The sequence below is a fragment of the Hypanus sabinus genome, chromosome 18, assembly GCF_030144855.1.
Source record: "Hypanus sabinus isolate sHypSab1 chromosome 18, sHypSab1.hap1, whole genome shotgun sequence".
NCBI lineage: Eukaryota > Metazoa > Chordata > Chondrichthyes > Myliobatiformes > Dasyatidae > Hypanus > Hypanus sabinus.
Genome location: NC_082723.1, coordinates 29,863,580 through 29,886,990, shown reverse-complemented (window position 1 = coordinate 29,886,990; position 23,411 = coordinate 29,863,580). Strand labels below are relative to the sequence as shown.

Sequence of the window (23,411 nt, the reverse complement as noted above, 5' to 3'; positions counted from 1 at the left end):
GAAGTGGGACCGGTATAAACAGGATGGTCTGCACCTGGGCTGGACTGGAACCAATGTCCTAGGGGGAGCATTTGCTACTACTGTTCAGGAGGCTTTAAACTAATGTGGCAGGGGGGATGGGAACAAGTGCAGAGAGACGGGTGTAAAATGAGGGTAGAAGCAAAAAGTAAGGTGAAGAGTAAAAGTGGCAGGCAGGCAAATCCAGGGCAAAAAGCAAAAAGAGCCACTTTTCAACATAATTGTATAAGGGCTAAGAATGTTGTAAAAACAAGCCTGAAGGCTTTGTGTGTCAATGTGAGGAGCATTCGTAACAAGGTGGATGAATTGAATGTGCAGATAGTTATTAATGAATATGATATAGTTGGGATCACAGAGACATGGCTCCAGGGTGACCAAGGATGGGAGCTCAACATCCAGGGATATTCAATATTCAGGGGGATAGACAGGAAAGAAAAGGAGGTGGGGTAGCATTGCTGGTTAGGAGATTAACGCAATAGAAAGGAAGGACATTATCCTGGAGGATGTGGAATCGCTATGGGTAGAGCTGCAATACACTAAGGGGCAGAAAATGCTGGTGGGAGTTGTGTACAGGCCACCTAACAGTAGTAGTGAGGTTGGGGATGGCATTAAACAGGAAGTTAGAAATGCGTGCAATAAAGGAACAGTAGTTATAGTGGGGTGACTTCAATCTACATATAGATTGGGTGAACCAAATTGGTAAGGGTGCTGAGGAAGAGGATTTCTTGGAATGTATGCGGGATGGTTTTCTGAACCAACATGTCGAGGAACCAACTAGAGAGCAGGCCATTCTAGATTGGGTATTGAGCAATGAGGAAGGGTTAGTTAGCAATCTTGTCGTGCAAGGCCCCTTGGGTAAGAGTGACCATAATATGGTGGAATTCTTCATTAAGATGGAGAGTGACATAGTTAATTCAAAAACAAAGGTTCTGAATTTAAAGAAGGGTAACTTTGAAGATATGAGACGTGAATTAGCTAAGATAGATTGGCAAATGATACTTAAAAGGTTGACGGTGGACATGCAATGGCAAGCATTTAAAGATCGCATGGATGAGCTACAACAATTGTTCATCCCAGTTTGGCAAAAGAATAAACCAGGGAAGGTAGTGCACCCGTGGCTGACAAGGGAAATTAGGGATAGTATCAAGTCCAAAAAAGAATCGTATAAATTAGCAAAAAAAAAAGCAGCACACCTGAGGACTGGGAGAAATTCAGAGTCCAGCAGAGGAGGACAAAGGGCTGAATTAGGAAAGGGAAAAAAGATTATGAGAGAAAGCTGGCAGGGAACGTAAAAACTAACTGTAAAAGCTTTTATAGATATGTGAAAAGAAAAAGATTGGTCAAGACAAATGTAGGTCCTTTACAGTCAGAAACAGGTGAATTGATCATAGGGATCAAAGACATGGCAGACCAATGGAATAACTACTTTGGTTCTGTCTTCACTAAGGAGGACATAAATAATCTTCCGGAAATAGTAAGGGACTTAGGGTCTAGTGAGATGGAGGAACTGAGGGAAATAGATGTTAGTAGGGAAGTAGTGTTAGGTAAATTGAAGGGATTAAAGGCAGATAAATCCCCAGGGCCAGATGGTCTGCATCCCAGAGTGCTTTAAGGAAGTAGCCCAAGAAATAGTGGATGCATTAGTGATAATTTTTCAAAACTCATTAGATTCTGGATTAGTTCCTGAGGATTGGAGGGTGGCTAATGTAACCCCACTTTTTAAAAAAGGAGGGAGAGAGAAACTGGGGAATTATAGACCGGTTAGTCTGACATCGGTGGTGGGGAAAATGCTAGAGTCGGTTATCAAAGATGTGATAACAGCACATTTGGAAAGAGGTGAAATCATCGGACAAAGTCAGCATGGGTTTGTGAAAGGAAAATCATGTCTGACGAATCTTATAGAAGTTTTTGAAGATGTAACTAGTAGAGTGAATAGGAGAGAGTCAGTGGATGTGGTATATTTAGATTTTCAAAAGGCTTTTGACAAGGTCCCACACAGGAGGTTAGTGTGCAAACTTAAAAGCACACAGTATTGGGGGTATGGTATTGATGTGGATAGAGAATTGGTTTGCAGACAGGAAGCAAAGAGTGGGAGTAAACGGGACCTTTTCAGAATGGCAAGCAGTGACTTGTGGGGTACTGCAAGGCTCAGTGCTGGGACCCCAGTTGTTTACAATATATATTAATGATTTAGACAAGGGAATTAAATGCAGCATCTCCAAGTTTGCGGATGACACGAAGCTGGGCGGCGGTGTCAGCTGTGAGGAGGATGCTAAGAGGATGCAGGGTGACTTGGATAGGTTAGGTGAGTGGGCAAATTCATGGCAGATGCAATTTAATGTGGATAAATGTGAGGTTATCCACTTTGGTTGCAAGAACAGGAAAACAGATTATTATCTGAACTGTGGCCGATTAGGAAAAGAGGAGATGCAACGAGACCTGGGTGTCATTGTACACCAGTCATTGAAGGTGGGCATGCAGGTACAGCAGGCGGTGAAAAAAGGCAAATGGTGTGTTGGCATTCATAGCAAAAGGCTTTGAGTACAGGAGCAGGGAGGTTCTTCTGCAGTTGTACAAGGCCTTGTTGAGACCGCAACTAGAATATTGAGTGCAGTTTTGGTCCCCTAATCTGATGAAAGACATTCTTGCCATAGAGGGAGTATAGAGAAGGTTCACCAGATTTTGATTCCTGGGATGGCAGGACTTTCATATGAAGAAAGACTGGATCGTCTAGGCTTATATTCACTGGAATTTAGAAGATTGAAGGGGGATCTTATTGAGACGTATAAAATTTTAAAGGGATTGGACAGGCTAGATGCAGGAAGATTGTTTCCGATGTTGGGGAAGTCCAGAACGAGGGGTCACAGTTTAAGGATAAAGGGGAAGCCTTTTAGGACTGAGATGAGGAAAAACTTCTTCACACAGAGAGTGGTGAATCTGTGGAATTCTCTGCCACAGGAAACAGTTGAGGCCGGTTCATTGGCCATATTTAAGAGGAAGTTGTATATGGCCCTTGTGGCTAAAGGGATCAGGGGGTATGGAGGGAAAGCAGGTACAGGGTTCTGAGTTGGATGATCAGCCACGATCCTACTGAATGGCAGTGCAGGCTTGATGGGCCGAATGGCCTACTACTGCACCTATTTTCTATGTTGCTATGATAGGTGAGTGAGCAGAGCTAAGAGGCCAGAGTGCAGAATTGGGGAAGGGAGGGTGGAATACTGGAACGACCATCAGGCTGGAGGCTACCCAGATGGAATATGAGGTGTTGCTCCACCATCCCTTTGGAGCCCTGGCCAATCGAGAACTCATCTATCTCTGCCTTAAGTGCATCCAGTGAGTGGACTCCACAGCCAGTCATGGCAACAAATTCCACAGATTTACCACCCTCTGACTGAAGTTTTGCCCTCTTGTCCTAGACTCCCCTACCATGGGAACTAACTTAGCCATATCTAATCTGTTTAGACCGTTTAACATTCTGAATGTTTCTATGAGATCCCCCCCCCCCCCCCCACATTCTCCCGAACTCCAGGGAATACAGCCCAAGAGCTGCCAGACGTTCCTCTTACAGTAACCTTTTCATTCCTGTAATAATTCTCATGAATCTTTTCTGAACTCTCACCAATGTCAATATATCCTTTCTAAAATAAGGAGCCCAAAACTCAAGACTGCACACAATACTCCATGTGGTCTCACAAATGCCTTATAGAACCTCAACATTGCATCCCTGCTCTTATATTCTATACTTTTAGAAATGAATGCCAACATTGCATTCACCTTCTTCAGTACTGACTCAACCTGGAGGTTAACCTTTAGCGTATCCTGCACAAGGACTCCCAAGTCCCTTTGCATCTCTGCATTTTGAATTCTCTCTCCATTTAAAAGTCTGCCCATTTATTTCTTCCACCAAAGTGTATGACTGTAAACTTTCCAGCATTGTATTTAATTTGCCTCTTTGCCCATTCTCCTAAACTATCTAAGTCTCTCTGTTTCCTCAACACTACTTGCTCCTCCACCTATCTTTGTATCATTGGCAAATTTAGCGACAAATCCATTAATCCCATAGTCCAAATCATTGACATGTGTCATGAAAAGCAACAGTCCCAATACTGACCCCTGTGGAACTCCACTGGTAACTGGCAGTCAACCAGAAAAGGATCCCTTTATTCCCACTCACTGCTTTCTGCTGATCAACCAATGCTTCACCCATTCTAGTAACTTCCTTGTAATTCCATGGGCTCTTATCTTGCTAAGCAGCCTCCTGTACGGTACTTGTCAGATCCGGAAACATAAGTTGTGGTGAGTTTTTTTTTAAATGGTTACTGCTGCTCAGTGGGAAGTATAGTTAGACACTATCATCAGACCTATACCAATAGGGAACTCCAAAATAGACATTGGTTTAACTGGCATAATTGATTAGCTATCACTGGTCAGGTCTGACATAGCTTCATTAACAAAGCATTTCTAAAGTTTGAGGAACTTTTTTGTGTAAATGTTGGGATGCGGAGAGAGTTTTAAAGAAAATTCATAACTTGGGAATTCTGTGAAGCATTTTTTAAGTCAAGAAGAGTCGGTTTGACATATAACATAAAAAGAATCGGTCCCAACACAGACCCCTGTGAAAACCACTAGCCACCACAGCCAGCCAGAAAAGACTCCCTTTATTCCCACTCTTTGCCTCCTGCCAATCAGTCACTGCTTTACCCATGCTAGAATCTTTCCTGTAATACCACGGGCTCATAGCTTGTTAAGAAGCCTCATGTGTAGCACCTTGTCAAAGGCCTTCTGAAAATCCAAGTTCACAACGTCAACCGATTCCCCTTTGTCTATTCTGCTTGTTATTTCTTCGAAGAATTCCAGCAGATTTATCAGGCAAGATCTTCCCTTGAGGAAACCATGCTGACTTCAGCTATTTTATCATGTGCCTCCAAATATCCCGAAACTACATTCTTAACAATCGATTGCAACATCTTCCCAACCACTGAGATCAGACTTACTGGCCTGTAGTTTCCTTTCTTCTGCCTCTCTCCCTTTTTGAAGACTGGAGTGACATTTTCAATTTTCCACTCTTCCAGAACCATTTCAGAATCTAGTGATTCTTGAAAGATCATTACGAATGTCTCCATGATCTCTTCAGGCACCTTTTTCAGAACTCTGGGGTGTACACCATCTGGTCCAGATGACCTATCTACCATAAGACTTCTCAGTTTCCCAAGAATGTTCTTTCTATTTATGGTAACTTCACACACTTTGTAACCCCTGACACCTGGAGCTTCCACCATGCTGCTAGTGTCTTCCACTGTGAAGACTAATGCAAAATACTTATTCAATTTGTCCACCATTTCATTGTCTCCCATTACTACCTCTCTACAATATCGTTTTCCAGCAGTCCGATATCCACTCTCGCCTCTCTTTTATACTTTATGTATCAGAAGAAACTTTTGATATCTGTTAATATTATTGCCTAGCATATCCAGTGCATTTTTAGTCTAAACAGGTTGATGATGGTGAAGGTTGTGCAAGTAATCTCAGCTTTTGACCTAAAGCACTAAATAAAGTTGACACCAGTGGCTTCATGAGAGGCCAATGTGTTGTACAAGTGATGAACAAATTTTGGGTTGTGGTCATAAGATCATAAGACATAGGAGCAGAATTGGGCCTCTCAGCTCATCTCGAGTCTGTTCCACAATTCACTCAAAACTCATTTGTCATCCCCCTCAACCCCATTCCCTTGCCTTCTCCCTGTAATCTTTGATGCCCTTACTAGCGAAAAATTTATCAACCTCCACTTTAGATATACGCAATAGCTTGGGCTTCACAGCCATTTCTGGCAATCCAACACTCTCTGGCTAAAGAAATTACACCTCATTTGTTATCTAAAGCAATATATTATTTTGAGACTGTGTCCTCTGGCCCTAGACTCTCCCACTTTTGGAAACATCCTATTCACATCCATTCTATACCTTTCAATATTTGATAGATTTCAATAAAATCTTTCATTATCCTGCATTCAGTCAGTACATGCATAGAGCCATCAAATACTCTTCATAAATTAACCCAATTATCCTGGGATCATTCCCGTGAACCTCCTTTGGACACTCTCCAATGCTAGCACATCTTTCCTTGGATGAGGCCTAAAACTGCCCACAATATTGCAAATCAAATCCAGTCTAACCTGGGATGAAAGTGTCACATTGTGCTGTTAGATATCCAGTAGCCTCTCAGAAACAATGATAGGTAATGGCAAGGCTATTGGTTCTGGTGATGTTGATTAAAGGATGAATATGGAAAACTATGGATGGAATTCCTAAACACAGGAGATTCTACAGATGCTGGAAATCTTGAGGAACACGCTCAAGATGCTGGAGGAACTCATGTCAAGCTGGAAATGAATAAACAATCACTGAGATCCTTCATCAGGACTGGAAAGGAAGAGGAAGATGCCAGAATAAGAAGGTGGGGGAGGGAAAGGAGCACAAGCTAGAAGGTGTAGGTGGGTGTGAAAGGTAAAGGGCTAGAGAAGGAGTCTGGTAGAAGAGGAGAGAGGGCCATGGGAGAAAGGGAAAGAGGAGGGGCACCAGTGGAGATGATAGGCAGGCGAGAAGAAGAGAGGTAAGAGGCCAGAGTGGGGAATAGAAGAAGAGGGGAGGGGAGGGGAAAAATGAAAATAAAAAATACTTTGAGATGAAACCAATGTTCATGTTGCTAATATTCCTAATTCTTGCAGACAATGTCTTAACTACAGTGAGTGAGACTTGTATATTTCTAAATAGGAATAGAGAGGTATTGAAGTCATCTGGATCAAAGAATAATCTGATTAACTAACTGACACCAGAAACAAATGATAGCTGGCAGACTGTCATTTAATAATTTAACTAGTCATTAGGGAGAGAAATTTGGTTTCCATCAGATAATGGTACTTGACAATTGCCATCTTGTTCTGCACAGTTAAATATGAACTGCAAACTTGCTGTGGCCGAGGACAACCGTGCCCTTTGAACTGGTTTAAATAAATGTAAAGCTTATAAAAATTTGAAAAATTCATTTCACATTGGGTTCAGAATCAGGTTTATTATCACTGGCATATTTTGTGAGTTTTTTTTATGGTGGCAGTACATTGCAATGCTTAATAAAAACAATAAATTACAATAAGTTAATATGAAAAATAAGTTAAATAAGTAGTGCAGAAAGAGGGGAAAATACTGAGGTTCTGTACAAGGGTTCATTGTCCATTCAGAAATCTGATGGCAGAGGATGTTCCTAGAGTGTTGAGTAACAATTTTCATGTGTTGAACTTTTCCAATTATAGTCCTTAATGCATACTTAATAAAGGGGGAAAACTTGCCTTATATAATTTATAAGCATGAGAGATTCTGCAGATGCTGGAAATCTTGAGCAATACACACAAAATGCTGGAGGAACTCAATTCGATCAGGCAGCCTCTATGGAGGGGAATAAAACTGGGTGTTTTGTGCTGAGGCCCTTCAGGGCAGATAGAACACTGGCAGGCTAATGGAAACAAATGGGTATTTCTCTGGTTGACAAGATGTTAGGTACAGGAATTGCAAGGCATCTGACCACAAGTCCCTACAGATGATTGTGAGTATTACTGAGAGGATCATCGGGGTTTCTCTTCCAACTATTAGAGGTAATTATCAGGAGCACTGTATACGCAGGGCCCTTAGCATGGTCAGTGATCCCTCCCATCTATCCAACAACCTCTTTGAACCCCTACCATCAGGCAAGAGGTGTTGTAGCATTAGGAGAAGAGCTGTTAGGAAGGGAAACAGCTTCCTTCCCCAGCTTGTAAAACTACTGAACTCCCTGTCATCACCCACATCTCATCATGCATGAAGCACCAGTATTGTTAACTTGTGTCATAAATGCATTTATTATTAATTCATTGTTAATTTATTTGTGGTAATATTACTGTATGAGTGATATATACTGTGTTGTGCACCTTATCTGGAGGAATGTTGTCTTGTTTGGTGGTATGTGTACGGTTGAATAATCATTTATATACAGCATAAAAAGAAGCAGTCCCCTGTGGAACACGCCCAACCACTGGCAGCCAACTAGAAAAGGATCCTTTTATTCCCACTTGCTGCTTCCTACCAATCAGCCAGTGCTGAAGCTATGCTAGTAACTTTCCTGTAATACAATAAACTTGAACTTGCAGAGTTATTCCCCCCCCTCCCCCGCACATTCTTAGTCTGGCTTCTGCCCCCTTCCTTTCCAATCCTTATGAAGTGTCTCAGCCCGAAATGTTGACTTTTTTTTCCCCTCCATAGATGCTACCTGAGTTCTTCCAGCATTCTGTATGTTACATCTTTGATTGTTTTAAATATCAGCAGATTTTGTTTAAATTGTGATAATGCTTTTGTGTGGTACTGCTCACACTCAGCATATTCAGGTACTTGTGAACAAGCAAAAGCAATGAGATGAAAAATGGCAGAGGAATTCTGGGAAAAGTTTGCAGGCATGGTGTTTTTATTTATATAAATGATAGAAAGCAGAGACTCCAACACTGATTACTGTGGCACAACTCTCATTCCACTGAAAAAAGTTTTGTCCACTGTTTATTCTCCTTCATAGATGATGCCTGACCTGCTGAGTTTGTCTAGTATTTTGTGTGTGTTACTCTTTTCCAGCATCTGTAGCATCATCATGTTTAAGAAATTTGCAGCTGAGTTTGATGGTGTATTGAGGAGAATGGGGGGATTTATGTGACTTCTTGCAGGACAGGCTGAGCCCCTCAGTGTTTTATCATATGTTCATGCAGTGAGATTGCCTTTTGAAGAGCCCATCAGATTTTAGACCACAAGACATACGGACCAAATTAGGCCACTCACCCATTGAATTTGCTCCCCCATTCTATCTTGGCTAATGTAAACCATAAGACATAGGAGCAGAATTAAGTCATTCATTTCTGCCATTCCATCATGGCTGATCCTGAATCGCATTTAACCCTATACACCTGCCTTCTTGCCATAACCTTTGCTGCCTTGACCAATCATGAAACAATCAATATTCACTTTAAATATACCCATGGTCCTGGCCTCCCAGCTGTCTGTGGCAGAGCATTCTACAAATTCACTTGTCTCTGGCCAAAAAAAAATTCCTCCTTACCTCTTTTCGAAAGGGTCACCTCTAGTGCCCTCTAGTTCTGGATACACCCACCATAGGAAACATCCTCTCCACATCCACCCTATGTAGTTCTTTCAACATTTGGTAGATTTCAATGAGATCCCCCTGCATTCTTCTAAATTCCAGTGAATACAGGCCCTAAGCTGCCAAACGCTCCTCATTTGTTAACCACTTCATGCTGACTTTGACTTATTTTGTCATTAGTCTCCAAGTACCCTGAAACCTCATCCTTGATGATAGACACCAACACTTTCCCCAACCACTGATATTAGACTAACTGGCCTATAATTTATATTTTTTTTAATGTTGCCTTCCTCCCTTCTGAAAGGGTGAGGTGACATTTGCAATATTCCTATCCTCTGGAACCATGCTAGAATAAAGTGATTCTTGAAACCAATGCATCTGCTCTAAAAAGCCATCTCATAGGCATTCAACAAATTCCCTCTCTTGTGATCCAACACCAACCTATTTTCCCCAGTCCCTTGCATATTAAAGTCCCTCATTACAATTGTGACATTACTCTTTTTACATGCTCTTTCCAGCTCTCTTTGCAATCTCAACCCCTCATATTGGCTATTTGGAGGCCTATATATGATTCCCTTAATGATTTTTTTACCCTCAAGGTTTCGACATTCTCTAATTCTATGTCACCTCTTTCTAAAGATGTAATTCCATCTCTTACCAACAGACATATCACCGCTTATGACTTCCTGCCTGTCCTTTTGATACAAAATGGCAATATCCTTTGATATTAGCTCCCAACTATGATCTTCTTTCAGCCATGACATAGTGCTGCCCACAACATCATGCCAATCTGTAATTGTTGATCCACCTTATTCGAATACTACGTGCACTTAAATACACCACCTTTAGCCCTGCAATCTTCGCCCTTTTGAATTTTACTTCTGTGATAAAATTTAACTCTTTGCACTATCTGCATTTGAATCCAATCATTGTTATTAGCTTGTCCTTCCTTACCTTCACGTCAGACCCACCTGTTGGGTCATCCTCAACACTATCATACCAGTCCCCCCCCTCCCCCCCACCATATTAGTTTAAACCACTCCCAACAGCTCTAGCAAAGCTGCCTGCGATGATATAGGCCCCCCCCCCATCAGATTCAAATGCAACCCGTTGCGTACAGGTCATAACCTGCCCCAGAAGAGGTCTCAATAATCCAGAAATCTGAATCCCTGCCCCCCCCCCCCCGCTCCAATTCTTCAGCCATGCAATTATCTTCTTAACCTCACTGTCACCTTGCACAGACAGCAACCTCGAGATTACTATCCCTGAGGTCCTGCTTCTCAGCTGCCTTCCTAACTTCATGTATTCTGTTTTCAGAATCTCCTCCCTTTTTCTACCTATGTCATTGGTACCTATATGTACCACGACCTTTGGCTGCTCATGCTCCTTTTTCTGGGTATTTTGGTCACATGCAGAAACATTGTGGACCCTGGCACCTGAGAGGCAATCTACCACCTGTGTTTCTTTCTCGCATCCACAGAAGCCTATATAAGTACAAGAGGCACTGCAGATGCTGGACATCTGGAGCAATGCACATAAGGTGCTGAATGAGCTCAGCAGGTCAGGCAGCATCGATGGATGGGAATGAACAGTCATTGTTTCAGGCCGAGACACTTGTTCAGGACTGGGAAGGTAGGGGAATAAGGTGAGGGAGGGGAGGAAGAAGTTCAAGGTGGCAGGTGATAGGTGAAACTGGGGAGGGGGTGAAGTAAAGAGCTGAGAAGTTGATTGGTGAAAGAGATAAAGGACTGGAGAAGGGGGGAGTCTGGTAGCGGACAGAGACCATGGAAGAAAGGGAAGGAGCCTCGGCAGACAGAGATGGGCAGCTAAAAGAGCGCGAGAAAGGGAAACAAGAATGGGGAATGGTGAAGGGTGCAATTTCTGGAAGTTTGAGAAACTGATGTTAATTCCATCAGGTTGGAGGCTACCCAGATGGAATCTGTGTTGCACCTCCAACCTGAGTGTGGCCTCATCATGACAGTAGAGGAGGCTGTAGACTGACATGACGGAATAGGAAGTAGAATTGAAATGGGTGGCCTCCAGTGAATCCTATTTTTTGTGGCTGATGGAGTGAAAGTGCTCGATGAAACTGTCTCCCATTCTACATTGGGTCTCAGGAGGTGTAGCCAGGTGAGTGGAGGAGAGGGGTTGGAGTGAGAAGCTGGAAGATGATAGGTGCAGAGGGCTGTAAAAGAAGGAATCTGATAGGAACAGAGAGTGGAGCATGGCAGAAAGGGAAGGAGTTGGGGCACTAAGGCTTAAACCTTGGACCTGAATACACACAAATTTATGCTTCATCTGAGTAGGCAGACAGTGTGATGATGGGATTGACACAAAAGATGTTACAGATGCAGTGCGATCAGAACGAAATGCTCAATGTCTGTCATCCTAGAATACCCATTTGACTGGATATCCCATCAGGCAGATAATGCTGTGATAACAGTTGATGGATCTCTGGTTTCTCAGTATTGATTTTGTGTGAATTACGCTCAACAGCTTCAAATCTTCTTTTCCTCATGTGCCTTAGGCACAAAAATAAGCCATTGGATTGAACAGCAAAAACTTGTGATGGAAATTGGATATACAAACGCAATGCTGGGAATACCCAGCTGATCAGGCAGTGTTCTAAGTAAATTTATCATCAGACTACATATATGTCACCATGTACTACCTTGAGATTTTTGTTTTATTTTGGAGGTATTTACAAGAAAATATAAGGCACCACAGTGAATAGTGGTTAATACGATACTATTACAGCATGGGGTATCAGTGTTCAGAATTTCACTTCTGGTGGCCTCTGTAGAAAGTTTGTATGCTGCTGGTGTGCACGTGTGTTTCCTCTGGGTGCTGCAGTTTCAACTCACAGTCCAAAGACATATCGTTTAGTAGGTTAAATGGTCATTGTGAATTGTCCTGTGATCAGACTGGGGTTGCTGGGTGGTGTAACTCATTGGGCCAGAAGGACCTGATCCGCACTGTACCGTAGTACTAGGAAGTTTGTGAAGCCTGTGTAATTTTCTCTATTTCCGACCAAAAATCTGACTGGATCTTCATGCAAGTCCTAAAGCTAGTCAATGAGAACCTATTAAATAACTAACACAAACATTATACTTGTTTGTCTATTTGTTTGTTTGTTTATTTATTTATCGAGAATGAATGAATAAATAAATAAAATTGTTGGGGGAGTAGGAGAACCTTTGCTTTCAGCAATTGGTGTGACCCCTTGTACAGCAATAATTTCAACCAAACGTTTCCTATAACTGTTCATCAGTCCTGCACATTGGCTTGGAGGAATTTTAGGCCATTCCTCCTTACAAAACAGCTTGAACTCTGGGATGTTGGTGGGCTTCCTCGCATGAACTGCTTCCTTCAGCTCCTTCCACAACATTTCTATAGGATTAAGGTCAGGACTTTGACTCGGCGATTCCAAAATACCACATTTTCTTCTTTTTAAACCATTCTGTTGTTGACTTACTCTTGTCTTTCAGATTATTGTCTTGTTGCATTATCCAATTTCTATTAAGTGTCATGTTACGGAGCGCTACCTTGATATTCTCCTTTAAAATGTCTTGATAGGATTTAAAATTAATTGTTCCCTCAGTGATTGCAAGTTGTCCAAGCCCTGAGGCAGCAAAGCAGCCCCAAACTATGATGCTCCTTCCACCATGCTTCACTGTTGGCTTTGGTGTTGGTGTGCTGTGCCCTTTTCCCTCCAAGCATAGCAGTATGCATTTCTGCCAAAAAGTTTAACTTTTGTCGCATTTGTCCACAGAACATTATCCCAGAGGCATTGTAGAACATCCAGGTGGTCTTTTGCAAACTTGAGATGTGCGGCAATGTTTTGTCATTTTTTTTTTCATGGTGTCCTTCAATGAACACCATTCCTGTTCAGTGTTTTTCATATAGCGGATACGTGAACAGAGACTCGAGTAAGTTCTAGAGATCTCTGCAGGTCCTTTGCTGTTACCTTTGGGTTCTTTTTCCACTTCCTTCAGCATTGCACACTGTGCTCATGGTGTGATCTTTGCAGGATGCCCACTCCTAGGGAACGTTTCTTCTTGCTGTGGACAGAAGAACACTCAAAAATGCTTTAGAAATGCTTTTGTAGTCTTATCCAGCTTGATGCATCTCTATAATTCTTCTTCTAAGGTCCTCTGAAAGTTATTTTGATCGAGGCACAGTGCACAAAAACAGATCTTTCTTGAGAAGGACAAGTGCTGTCAGTAACCTGACTTTGTGTATCTTTTCTATAGGGCAGGGCAGCTCTACAACTCACACCTCCAATCTCATTGGAAAATCTGACTCCAAATAGCTTTTGTAGAAGGAATTACCCCAGAGGATCACATACTTTTTCTGACAAATACATGTAATATTGGATCATTTTTCTCAATAAATAAATGAACAAGAGTAAAGTTTTTCACGTTAGTTCTTTAATTGGATTCTCTATCTAATTTTAAGACTTGCATGATGATCTGATCCCATTTTAGGTCATATTTGTACAGAAATAGAGAAAATTCTACAGGGTTCACAAATTTTCTAGCACTACTGTAAAATACTGTCTAAATAAATAAAAATACAACAGAATTTATAAAAGCTGTACTTAACTGAACTGACTAGCATCTAATGTGCAAAAGAGGGAAAATGTGCCAAAATAAATTTTAAAAATGTAAATAAATAACAGTGAAAACATGATTTGTGGAGTCCTTGAAAGTGGATCTATAGGTGTGGAGTCATTTCAGTGTCGTCTATGTTGCTTCAGGAGCCTGATGGTTAGAGAGTGTAATACAGTAGGTTCTGGTTAATTGGGGCAGCTGCTTATTTGGGACAACTCTTCAAAGAACAAAATCTAATCAAGAAATTAGCTGTGATTCCCTTTGTTTTATTTGTGATGCTTTTGGGACAGGAGACTTGCTGAACAGTTTCTAACTGGTGTCAGTTGCACGTGCATTTGGGTGGTTGTTAGAAACTACACTGTGCTTAGAGTGAACAGTTTTTAAGTAGCAGTAGCTGTGTGCTTGTTTTATGTTATCCATTTGAGGTGAAAAACACTAATTCAAAAAGCCGTGGTTTTTTATCATTTTCTGCCAGGAAATTTATTGTTGATAATGACACTAGTTGCAGGAAGACTCTGAAGGCAGTCCATTATTTGCACTTGGTGTCAGAGCTGATTTTGTTCGTTTACAGTCAATTAAAAGAACACAACAGTGTACACTGGATGAATTTCTCTGCTGATAACGATTATTGACTAATACTCAGTTTTATGGTACTGTGGTAGTATTGGTAATGTTCTGATTTGTTCCGTATTTCATTTAAATTCATAATTTGTTACTCAGTTAACCGATGATTGTATTTTTTTTAAATACTTAAAAAAATTATTTCCATGAAACTTAAGCTAATTTGAGCAGCTGGCTAGTTGAGCACAATATACTGGTCTCAATGTGTCCTAATTAATTGGAATTCACTATTTCAGATGGATTCTGTGGACCTAGCAGACTGAGAAGGGGATTAATTAACAGGTTAACATCTTTCTGAGAAAACTGGTTTCACCACTTCCTGGTTAATACTGAAAGGTTCATGAATATCAGATAGAACTGAACTCTCTATACCCATGGCGTGCTCATAACATCATTAAAGACCTATTCCATCCCGGACACTGTCTGTTCAATCTCCTATATAGTAGGAGATACAGAAGCAACTTAGTTAGACAGTTAAACTGAAAAAAACAACTTCTTCCTGAGGGCTGTTGTGCAGCTGAATAATGCTACATTTTGGCTTGCCAATGACCTTTGAGTGTTTATGGACTATCAAAGTCGCTTATCGCATGTAAATATGGGATTTTTAAAAAATTAAGCTATACTGCATGCATTTTAAATATCTATTTTGCTTGGACTGATGTAGCACCGCAATCTCGTTGTCTTGGAAGCAGTAACAATAAAATTCTATTCTATTCTAGATATTTCTAATTGTCCTTTATTTCTGCCTTCTCTTAGCAATCTAAGCAAATGGCTCAGATGTAATTGTACAGCAAAAAAAATTCCAATAGAAATCTGATAAAACAATGCTAAAAATACACGGTAGATCAGACAGTGTTTGTGAAGAGAATAATGACTGTGTACTGGGTAGTGATTATGTACTGCTGTAATGAATTGATCTGTATAAACTAAGTTCCAAGTAAATTTATTATCAAAGTACATATATATCACCATGCAGTACTGTGCAAAAGTCTTGAGCACATGTAAAAAAAATCTGTAAAGTAAAGATGCTTTCAAAAATATTGAAAACTTTCTATTAAAGAATACTATAAGGAACAATAAATAGTGTAAAACAAAACACTAAATCAAATCAACGTTTGGTGTGACCACCCTTTGCCTTTAAAACGGCATCAATTCTCTTAGCTACAGTGCCGTGCAGTTTTATAAGTAAATCGGCTTGTAAAGTCAGAGAAATGTATACAATATACATCCTGAAATCCTTTTTCTTCGCAAACATCCATGAAAACAGAGGAGTGCCCTCAAGAATGAATGAGAGTTAAATGTCGGAACCCCAAAGCCCCCACCCCAGCTCCCCACTTCCACTCACAAGCAGCAGCAAGGCAACGACCCCCCCCCCCCCCCCCCCCAGCTGGCAAAAAAGCATCGGCGCCCCCCACCGAGCACTCAAACATGCAGCAAAGCATCAGTAACGACACAGTCTTGCAGTACTCCAAAGACTACTCATTCATCCTGTAATTCGACATACCACAGGCTCTCTGTCTCTCCCTAATAACGGACAAACAGGTGTCCCCGTTTTACAGTGAGAGGGGAGACATAACAGACAACTTGCTGATTTTCCGAGCTCTGCGCCCAGAAAGGCTCAGGTCTCTGGACTCGCAGCCCATGGCAGCTAACCTGCAGCTCCCAGTGTTCTGTGTTCTCCCGCTACGCTTCAGTCAGGGACACTAGCCTTGAATCAGCCTGTCTTCAGAACCACGAAAATCCGGCACTCTGAGGGTGTGCTAGTCTTCCAAGGCCATGTCCTTGGGATATGAAAAAGCGGCCAATCATGAGGCTCTGAGAGTGGGTCCCATTCCCGCAAAGAGCCAAAGTTAGAGTGTAACTCCGGGTCAAGGTCTTCCAAAGGACCTTGAAAAGGAAAAAAAATATCAAATATAGAAATAGAGCTGTTTACAAAAATGCAAGCAAAGGAGTCACCATTTAGCACCATCGTCACTTCTCTCTGCCACAGTTCTTCTGCAGACTTTGGTTGTCTTACTTGCTTCTGTTTTGCTGGGTAATCCTAGACGTCCTTAATGATGTTGAGATCAGGGCTTTGTGGAGATGAAAGCATATTAAAAAATCTAGGGTGCCGAAGACTTTTGCACAGTATTGTATACAATCCTGAGATTCATTTTCTTGTGGGCATTCACTGTAAATACAAAGAAACAAATAATAATAAATAAGCAATAAAGATCGAGAACATGAGATGAAGAGTCCTTGAAAGTGAGTCCATAGGTTATGAGAGCAGGTCAGTGTAGGGGTGAATTTAGTTGTCTCTTCTGTTTAGTAGTCTGATTGAGGGTAATAACTGTTCCTGAACCTAGTGGTGTGTGTACCATCCTCTGATGGCAACAGCTATAAGAGAGCGTGTTCTGTATGGTGGGAGCCATTGACGAATGATGTTGCTTTCCTTCAACAGTAATCCATGTAGATGTGCTCAGTGGTGGGTGGTTTAACCATGATAGACTGGGCTATGTTCACTGCAGTATGCAAGACAAGCTTTTCATAATATCTCTGTACATGTAACAATAATAAACCAGTTTCGATATTGCAGATGATTTTACAGGTTGATGCCCTTCCATCCCACTTTTTCTCTCTCTCAAAGCTGCCAGTCCTGTTGAGTTATTTACAACACTGTGTTTATATTACCTAAGATGTGAGATGATCATTATTATTGCACTGAAATTCTGTATCATATCCTTTGATACTTCCCCTCTGCCCACCCTCTTATTCTGGCATTTATCCCCTTCCTTTCCAGCCCTGAAGAAGGTTTTTGGCCTCAAACATTATTTATTTCCACAGATGCTGCCTGGCCAATATTTTGTGCATGTTGCTTTGAATTTCCAGCATCTGCAGAATCTTTTGTGTTTAGAAAACACCCAGACCAAGTTTACCTTTTGCTCTTCGTGAGAAAGCTCCTCTTCACACTTCCCCAATCTTTCAATGAAGAACAAAACTACAATAAGTTTACCAAGCAAATAGAGTAAAACTAAAATATAGAACTGTTTGTATTTATCCTTTGGTTGACAGTATTTAACGCAAAACCCTGCACAAATGTGAGGAAGGAATACATGAGTGTGTACCAGTCTTGTGGTAACTGTTGCTTCATAGTGTGAAGTTTCACCCACAGACACTGAAGGAAGTTTTGTAACACAAGCTGTGTATTAGTTAATCAGCAGTAAACACCAGTCTGTTGCAATACTTTCATTTGCAGGAATCAATGGGTAAAAGCTCAGATGGTAAATCTTACATAATCACCGGCAGCTGGAATCCCAACACGCCGCATTTCCAAGCTGTCAATGAAGAAACGCCTAAAGGTAATAAAATATGCTTATCTTAAAGATTTGGAATTAAGATTATAATTTTAAATAATGCTTTCTTGTGGATTATCTCTAGATTTTAATAAATAATTTGTTAATAGCAACACCAATTGTTTCATCTGTTCTTGGGTGCATAAAATCAGTTGCTGTTATATACACTCCCTTTATTAGGTATACCTGTACATCTCATTAATATAACTAATGCCCTTTCCTTGGACAATATTGGTGGCGTGGAGAGGGGAGACTTGCAGCTTGGGCAACTGCCAGTCTTCCATTAAAAAAAATCCTTGCCCAGGCTTGTGCCCTAGAAACTTCCCAAGGTAAAAATCCATGGTCTATCAAGACTAACGGAGGCCTACACACTACATTAATATAAGTATCTAATCAGCCAATCATGTGGCAGCAACTCAATGCATAAAAGCATGCAGACATGGTCAAGAGGTTCTGTTGTTGGTTCAGACCAGACATCAGAATGGGCAAAGAAATGTGCTATAAGTGATTTTGACAGTGGAATGATGATGCCAGACAGGGTGGTTTGAGCATTACATAAATTAACTAACCTCCTGGAATTTTCATATACAGCAGTCTCTAGAGCAGAAGTTCCCACCCTTTTTTATGCCATGGAATTGGGAACTCCCACTCTGTAGTTCACAATGAATGGTATGAAAAACAAAACAAAGAATCTGGTGAGCGGTAGTTCTGTGGGTTAAGATGCCTTATTATAATGAGAGAATGGCCAGACTGGTTCAAGCTGACAGGAAGGCGGGTTACGAACGAGTTCCATTCCTGGGTCCATCTTTAAGTCGGGTTTGTACATAAGTCGGAACAGGTATATCCAGTATTATTTAGCGTCGGTTAGTCAAATGTTTGTCTTAGTATATGGTATATATTTTACCTTTTTATGCATATAAAACACTTAAGAAATGTATGTTTTTCAATAATTAAGCTACTGCATTGCTTAGTAATAATTGTAGCTTTCATCGGGGCAGGGCCTTTCACATGTTCCATTATTCTCACTTTATCCTTTAAAGTTGTTCCAATCGTTGACCGACTATAGCCTAAAGCTTTTACAATGACCGATGGCATTTCACCTCTTTCCAATCGCTTTAATATTTCCACTTTATTTTCAATCATAATTGTTTTCCATTAACGGAACAGAAAACTGTGGATTTTATGTTCTGTCATTGAGCAGCAGTGAACTGTCTGATTGGCCTATCAGAGTTCTCTTTAGGAACTAGTTGACTTGATCAGCACTTCTGATCTGTCTATTGTTCACGATTGCACTTAATTAAAAAAATAATACACCAGCAGCTGCGGGTGGTAGGTCTTGTGCTGCTCCGGGTCCTAAAGTCCACTCGCACTGAGTTAGGTTAAATGGGATAAGTGGGGGGGGGGGGGTGGTGGTGCTGACTGGAAAAGTGGGGGGGGGGGGGTCAGGGTGAATCTTGCAAAGAAATATTTAAGCCAAATACGTAGTTACGCACTCAACACAGTGACTTAAAATGGCAGATGTCGTTCTCCTCCCTCTGTTCTTAAGTACGAGTTGTCCGTAAGTCGGATATTCGTAACTCGGGGACTGCCTGTAACTCAAATAACCAAGTGTTACAACAGAGGTGTGCAGAAGAGCATCTCTGAATGCATAACATATCAAACTTTCAGGTGGATAGGCTACAGCAGCAAGGCCACAAACACATACTCACATACTTATTAGGTACAGGAGGTGCCTAAATAAAGTGGCCTTTATGTGTAGCAGTTTAATTCTTCTAAAGATATTGGATTAAAAGATCTCTTCTGCTTTATACTTTCCCTTTTAATTCCATTGTATCATTGCAGAATGACCTACTTACGACAGAGCATTGCACATACATAAAATAACAATGTGTCCCAAGGCAATTACTTTAATTGCTGACTGAAAGCTTAAAGAAGATTTAAAGTACCTCAAAATTGAGTGATAGAGCAAGGATCAAGCCCCTTGGCTCGAATAGTCCATGCTGACAAAGATTTCTATCTAAGCCTGTCCCACTTTTTTCCCCAGATTCAGATTTATTTATCACAGCTACATCGAAGCAGACAGTGAAATGGGTTATTTATGTTAACAAGCAACACGTCCAAGAATGTGCTAGGGGCAGCTCACAATGTTCACCTGTATGCATGGGTTCAGCTCATATCCATCTAGACCTCTCCTTTCCATGTCCGAATGTCTTTTAAATAGTTAATATGCCTGCCTCAACTACTTATCCTGGCTGCTCATTCTCCCTCTAGGCGAGTTAAGGGGTTTTAGAAGTGAATTTCAGATTTGGGGATTTGATGGTGAAATAAAGGAGATGTATGTACTTCAGGAAGAGAGAGGGACATCTGAAGTCTGAATGACTGTAGCCTGAGAGAAGTCAGAATCGGGTATATGTTGTGAAATATGTGTTTTGTGGCAGCAGTACAGTATACATAATTTTCAAAAACTAAATTACAACAAGTATATATAAAATTAAATAGTGCAATAAGAGAGCAAGAAAAGAAAAAAATGTTGTGTACATGGGTTCATTGTCCATTCAGAAATCTGATGACAGAAGGGAAGAAGCTTGAGTGTGTCTTCAGGCTGCTGTACCACCTTGATGGTAGGAATGAGAAGAGGGCATGTCCTGGGTGATGGGGTCCTTAATGATGAACGCCACCTTTTTTGAGGCATCGCCTTTTGAAGATGTCCTCAATGCTGGTTAGTGCCCATAATGGAGTTGGCAGAGTTTACGACTTTCTGCAGCTTTTCCCAATAATGTGCACTCCCCCCTCTATACCAGACGGTGATGGAACTGTTGAAAGATTCAACATGACATAATGTCCCACAGCTCTAGTGCTCCTGGTTCAGTCTCGACCTCTGGTGCTATCCGAGTACTTCCCTGTGACTGTCTGGATTCCTCCCATATCCCAGAGTAGTGCAGGTTGGTTAATTGTACAATGTGTAGACAAATGGTGGAATCTGGGGGGAGTTAAAGTGCCTTTATCAACAAAGTATTTATGTGTTACCATATACTACCCTGAGATTAATTTTGTTGCAAATCTACAAGAAAAGCAAAATAATAGAATTTGTATGGTGGCATGGTAGTCTAGTGGTCAGCATACAGTGTCAGCAATTCAGATCAATTCCCATTCCTGTCTGTAAGGAGTTTGTACGTTCTAGCTGTGAACATGTGGATGTCTTCCAGGTGCTCCTGTTTCCTCCTACGTTCCAAAGACATGGGTGTAACTGGTCAGTTTGGGCTAATTGGGTTGGAAGGGGTTACCGTGTTAAGACCATAAGGCATAGGACAGAATTAGGCCATTCAGGCAATCGAGTCTGCTCTGCCATTCCATCATGGCTGATCCCAGATCCCACTCAACTCTGTACACCTGCCGTATCGCCATTTCCTTTGATTCCCTGACCAAACAAGAAACTATCAACCATGAGGAAATCTGCAGATGCTGGAAATTCAAACAACACACACAAAACGCTGGTGGAATGCAGCAGGCCAGGCAGAATCTACAGAGAGAAGCGCTATCGACCCGAAACGTCAACAGTGCTTCTCCTTATAGATGCTGCCTGGCCTGCCGTGTTCTACCAACATTTTGTGTTGTAGGAAACTATCAACTTCCACTTTATATATACCCACAGACTTTGCCTCTGCCGCAGTCTGTGGCAAGAGTATTTCACAGATCCACTATCTCTGGCTAAAAAAATGTATCCTTACTTCTGTTCTAAAAGGTTGCCCCTCAGTTTTGAGGCTGTGCCCTCTGGTTCTGGATACCCCCACCCTAGGAAACATCATCTCCACATCCACCTTTTCTAGTCCTTCTGATATTCTGTTGGTTTCATTGAGATCCCCCATATTCTTCTAAATTCCAGTGAGTACAGGCTTATAGCTGCCAAACACTCCTCATATGTTAACCCCTTCAAACCTGAAATCATTCTCATGAATGTCCTCTGGACTTTCCAATGACAACACATCCTTTCTAAGATATGGGGCCCAGAACTTGAGTTGACAATACTCCAAGTGCAGCCTGACTAGAGTTTTATAAAGCCTCAGCATTATATTCTTGTTTTAATATTCTATTCCCCTTGAAGTAAATGCTAACATTACATTTGTCTTCTTTACCACCAACTCAACATGAAAATTAACTTTCTGGGAGTCTTGCACGAGGACTCCTAAGTCCCTCTGCATCTCTGATGTTTGAGCCTTCTCCCCATTTAGATAATAGTCTGCTCTATTGTTCCTTTTATAAAAATGCATTATCGTACATTTTCCAAAACTGTATTTCATCTGTAATTTTTTTTGCCTAGTCTTGCAATTTGTCTAAGTCCTGCTGCAGTGGCAATGTTGCCTCGACACCACCTACCCCTCCACCTAGCTTCGTATCATCCGCAAACTTTGCCACAAAGCCATCAGTTCTATTATCCAAGTCATTGACAAACAATGTGAAAAGTAGCGGTTCCAATACTGACCCTTGAGAATCACCACTAGTTACTGGCAGCCAACTAGAAAAGGCCCCCTTTATTCCCACTTGGTGCCTCCTACCTGTCAGCCATTCCTCTATTCATGCCAGTATCTTTCCTATAACACTATAGGATTTGATCTTGAGCAGCCTCGTGTAGCACCTTATCAAATGCCTTCTGAAAATCCAAGTAAATGACATCCACTGCCTCTCCTTTGTTCATCTGTTTGTTACTACCTCAAAGAACTCTTTTAACAGATTTGTCAGGCAAGATTTCTCTTGACAGAAACCATGATGACTTTGATTTAGTTTGTCATTAGTCCCCAAGTACCCTGAAACCTCATCCTTAATAATGGACTCCAACACTTTCCCAACACTGAGGTTAGGCTAACTGGCTTATAATTTTCTTCCTTTTGCCTTCCTCCCTTCTTGAAGAGTGGATTGACATTTGCAATCTTCCAGTCCTGCGGTACTGTGCCCGAATCAAATGATTCTTGAAAGATCATGACCAATGCATCTGTTATCCCTTCAGCAGCCTCTCTCAGGGCTCTGTAACATAGTCCATCTGGTCCAGGTGACTTTTCCACTTGAAGGCCTTTCAGTTTGTCTAGAACTTTTTCCTTATGGAACTTGCTCCTTCATGACAGTCACACTGGCACACTGTGACATTGCTAGTGTCTTCCACAGTGAAGACTGATGCAAAGTACTCATTAAGTTCATCTGCCATTTCTTTGCCCCCTATTACTACCTCACCAGTATCATTATCCAGTGGTCCAATATCAATCCTCACCTCCCTTATACTCTTGATATAACTGAAAAAGTTTACAGAATCCTGCTTTATATTGGCTAGTTTGCCCTCATATTTCATCTTTTCCATCCTTTTTTAGTTGCTTTTTGTTGGTTTTTAAAAGCTTCCCAATCATGCAACTTTCCACTCACTCTTGCTGCCTTATATGCCCTTTCCTTGGCTTTTATGCAGTCCTTAATGTCCCTTGTCAGCCACGGTTGCCTACCCCTGCCATTTGAGAACTACTTCTCCTGTGGGACATAACTATCCTGTGCCTTATGAACTATTCCCAGAAGCTTCAGCCATCTCCGTTCTGACTTAATCTCCGTCAATATCCTCCTCCAATCCACTTGGGCAAGTTCCTCTCTCATGCCCCTGTAATTCCCTTTATTCCAGTACAAT

At 41.3% G+C, this 23,411-nt stretch overlaps 1 protein-coding gene across 4 annotated transcripts in view; it reads left to right on the top strand.

The window, feature by feature from the left end:
• LOC132407441 (rab GTPase-activating protein 1) overlaps nucleotides 1–23,411 on the top strand; it is a 243,889-nt gene that overhangs the window by 76,717 nt on the left and 143,761 nt on the right. For all 4 annotated transcript variants that reach the window (XM_059993944.1, XM_059993946.1, XM_059993945.1 and 1 more), the window contains one exon: nucleotides 17,656–17,758. In XM_059993944.1, coding sequence (XP_059849927.1) covers nucleotides 17,656–17,758 — 103 coding nt within the window. The remainder of the gene's footprint in view (nucleotides 1–17,655; nucleotides 17,759–23,411) is intronic.